Here is a 3,931-nt window from a genome sequence, read left to right as displayed (position 1 = left end):
AATGTGTTGATGGCAGCAGCACAACTGATATGCCTCTCCAGGATGGAGTCACAGCCAAACAGGAACAGACCAGATGAAGCTACTATGAGAAAAAGCAGAGAGAGCAGAACGTTAGAGATTGAACTAACAGATTCTACAGAGTGGGAGAATAGAGATAGAATGAAGCAGAATGATGAAAAAGGGGTCCCTATGTCCTCCAGCAGTCTAAGCCTATAGCAGCATAACTATAGAGATAGCTCAGGATAAACTGAGCCACTCTAACTAGAAGCTTTATCAAAAATGAAAATTTTAAGCCTAGCCCTAAAAGTATATATATTAATAATCAAGCACACTGGTCAAAAGACACCAGCTATTCTTTTTCTGTGCTGTACTCATTTGTCAAAAATGTACCTAGTTTTAATATTTACACTTAATTTTAGAACCATTTCATCAGAAACATCAGCTCACAGACAGAGGTTTCAAAACTATTGTTTATTACTCAATTAGATGAAATCCTACTGTTTAAAAACACTTTTGTATAAGTTAGAGTTTTAAATTAAGCTTTTTACTCAAGTGAAAGTGTAAAAGCACCAGTCTTGAAAAATACTTACTGTATGAAAGTAATAGTAATGCAGGAAAGTTAAGGACAGATGCTTTAAACCTTATACTGATTTCTGCGCAACTTTTTTCTACAACTCTGGATGATAAATTTCTTATAATTATTTTTTTGTAGTTTTATAACAAACGGTAACAGTTTTAAATTTAAACTTGGATCTTGACAAACTATTTATTTTGATATGTGGTGAACAACAAGTTGGGGCATCACCAAGTTCAACCACAAAGAAATTAATCATCTGAATGAAACACATTACTTTGAAGGTGTTGTGGGAAAAAAGTATTCAACTATTCACCAGTTAAACAGAGATTTTAAACTGATTTTATTCAGTTGACTTTTTTTCCATCTTTGCAAAGAGAGAACAAATCATCATACAGCCCTTATTGCATGGTGTTCAGCCCTTAGCACCAGGAACAGAGTCTAAGGTTGGAGATGGATCTTCAAACTGAACTTTTAAAACTCTTTTTGTCAGGGTTGGGTGTTTTTGGCTCTGCTTACTCTCTTCCACAGGTGGTTGTTGCTGACAGGGGGGCTTGGCCCCGCACCTGCGGCTCGTTGAGGCTGCTCTGCTGAGCTTAAGAGGAGCTGAAGGATGCCAGGGTGTTAAACCGTTGTGGTACGCCTAGGCCCCCCGATGTTTTGGATTCCTGATTCTCACCTGTCCCCTGTCTCCCTCAGTTCGTTGAGCTCTGGATTTCTCACCCGCCTGTCTCTGTGTTCTGAGGACTGGCCTCTGAATCCCTGCTGCTCAGATTCTGCTCTAGCGTTCCCCTCGAGCCCCTCGGTACTACCGAGCTGGACAAGAGACCCCTTTCCTGGATTCACACGGGTTCCTTCATCTGCTCCTCAAACCTGCCTCCGCTGCGGTGTTGCTCGGGTCCCCGCCTAAAGGGCGGATTATACTTCTGCAGCTGCACACATCAAATGTCACTTGGGTCTGGTCTCGAACCAGTTCTGCTGGTATGCCGCAACGTCGGTCTGGAATTTCTAGGGACGCACAGCAGTTTCCCACCAGAGCACCAGGGTGAGCCTATTCGGGAACATGGGTGGATGGTCACAAGAACTTCTACGGCGGTGCCGGCGCGAGTGTTTATTTTCTAAAACAACATGTCTAAGACATCGTACAAGTCGTTGTACTTCTGAACCTCCTTGATCAACCTTTCGACGTGGTTATCCACTGTTGTTATTACTCCTCGGTTTTTAAAAATGGCGCGCCTCGGCACCAAATCGAGAACGACGACCACACAGACAGCCGGACAGGCATAGCAAGGACCTGAGCAGGTGAATAAGAAGTGCAAATGGAGTATTTTTACTCTTAAAATAAAAAGATTTTACATATGCAGTGGAAATGTGACACTGCAATTGTTATTTTTCTTAATTCAAATGTATCTTGTTCCATTGGCAAAGTATCTCCCTTTCCTTCTTAATTCAAGAAAAAATGCACTTTAAGAAAAAAATGACTTAGATATTTTTTGAAGTATGTGCATTGCTCCATACAGCAGAATATATTTCTGATTATTTCATTTAATTTTATCTGTTAAATGCCTGGAGATGAGAAATGTTGTAAATTGGTGCTATAAAAATAGAATTTTTTGGACCTTGAGTTTAAAACATTATCTCTACAACAAGTTCAGATGAGTTTAAATGAAATTTATCATGTTTCTTGGAGAAGTGGAAGTGCGTATAGAGCTTTGATCCTTGGTGAATTCTTGACTGTTTCACTCATTCTCAGGAGAAAAATGATCACTTGTTCAAAAAGGAAATAATTCACACTGTTTTTAAAGATGTTATGATGAATTTTATTTGCTTAAAGAAAGGAAAAACAAGGTTGTTTCATATTGAATATTTTTTGTAGGTAAGAATAATCCACCTACGGATCAACGTTGATAACCTGCACCTCCCCCTCTTGTCTAAGTTCTACAGTTTCCCAGTTAAGCACATTTGGTACCTGTTCCCTTCTCCCATTAAACAGATTCTGGATCATTGTATCTGACAGGACAGAGTCCCACATGTTCACATCAGAAATGTCTCCGACAAAACTCTGGTGTGCCTCAAAACCACCCAGAAATGTATCAGGATCTTGGCCCAATATAATCCTTCCTCCTGCGCGGACAGTGTGACCCTTCTGATAGATTTTGGTCAGACTCTTTCTGCCATTTATGAAGATGGCTGCTGCCCCAGACTGGGAATTCCAGGTCAAGCACAGGTGATTCTGCAGGGGGCCAAATTCGGGGACTTGGAAGAACACTGGATCTGTACTCAGGTAGAGGGATAGCCTAAACAGAAATACACATTAACTACTGATCAGAGAAACGTTTTAAACTGCTTGAACATAAACATTTTACCTTCCGTCCTTCTCTCGCCAAAGGTTCAGCTCATCGAAGTATTGGGTTCGATATGCAAACAGGATGATTTCTCTGGCTCCTGTGAGCTCTGTGGCCACGCGCATGCAGAGTGTGAAAGCCCCGAGGGTGAAGGGGGATTTCTGAGGGATCATCTCCACATAGCTGGTACTGCTTTCCTTGGGGATGATCACACTTCTAATGGCCAGACTCCCTTAGGAAAAAAATATTTCAGCATGAAAACAGAACAGTAAGACACAAGCAGAAATGCTTTTGCACCAAATGAAACTTTCAGAGAAGGAGTTACCACTGAATGCAGCCCAGCCAGTGATCAGGAAAACCACAAATGAAAGCCCCATTTTCCCAGACTGATCCTGTAGGAAAGCAACAACAAACATCAAATCCTGACTTTAGAATTTGATGAAAGGCTGTTAATATGCAATGGAGACAGCATACAATTTAACCTGTAGTGTTCTGACCTGAAAACACAAAACCACAGGAAAAAAGTTGTTCTGTTCATCAAGCTAACAACTGGAGGCTTTATATAGTTTCATTATCCTTCCTGTTTTATAACAGCCAGGTCAAACTCCAGAGTCTTGAAACCCAGCTAGGACAATATTGGCTGTTTCAAAACATGTTGATTTAGTGCTTCTGGCCAATGCAACAAGAACGCCATGTACAGTGTTTGATGGAGGACACGAAGCTGCACCTACAATCAGGGGTCGAGTTGTAAAAAAAAAAAAAAGAAGGGGAATTTTTGTAAGCATGACTGGGGCCATGTAGGGACAGTGATAGCCATGCTATCGATGTCCCTACATAGATAGCGTGGCTATCACTGCCCCTACATAGATAGCGTGGCTATCACTGCCCCTACATAGGTAGCATGGCTATCACTGCCCCTACATGCTTAGCATGGCTATCACTGCCCCTACATAGGTAGCATGGCTATCACTGCCCCTACATAGCTTAGCATGGCTATCACTGCCCCTACATA

At 41.5% G+C, this 3,931-nt stretch overlaps 1 protein-coding gene across 1 annotated transcript; it reads right to left on the bottom strand.

The window, feature by feature from the left end:
• Window positions 1-2,420: 2,420 nt before the first annotated feature.
• Window positions 2,421-3,296, bottom strand: LOC107087694 (pentraxin fusion protein-like). The gene is made up of 3 exons (XM_015379407.1): window positions 3,245-3,296; window positions 2,941-3,151; window positions 2,421-2,871 (listed from the first exon to the last, which is right to left on the bottom strand). Exons 1-3 carry the CDS (start codon window positions 3,294-3,296, stop codon window positions 2,466-2,468), a joined length of 669 nt encoding a protein of 222 aa, XP_015234893.1. The 3' UTR covers window positions 2,421-2,465.
• Between the last annotated feature and the right edge of the window lie 635 nt (window positions 3,297-3,931).

This window comes from Cyprinodon variegatus, unplaced genomic scaffold, assembly GCF_000732505.1.
Source record: "Cyprinodon variegatus isolate N-32 unplaced genomic scaffold, C_variegatus-1.0 Scaffold191, whole genome shotgun sequence".
Classification (NCBI taxonomy): Eukaryota; Metazoa; Chordata; class Actinopteri; order Cyprinodontiformes; family Cyprinodontidae; genus Cyprinodon; species Cyprinodon variegatus.
Note: the sequence above shows the minus strand (reverse complement) of the source record. Positions and strands in the feature narration are given on the sequence as shown.

Coding starts and splice junctions, on each gene's coding strand:
- LOC107087694 (XM_015379407.1), bottom strand. CDS start 3,296: ATGGGGCTTTCATTTGTGGTTTTCCTGATCACTGGCTGGGCTGCATTC. Junction 3,152..3,244: donor TGGCTGGGCTGCATTCAGTG/GTAACTCCTTCT, acceptor TTTTTTCCTAAG/GGAGTCTGGCCATTAGAAGT. Junction 2,872..2,940: donor TGGCGAGAGAAGGACGGAAG/GTAAAATGTTTA, acceptor ATTTCTGTTTAG/GCTATCCCTCTACCTGAGTA.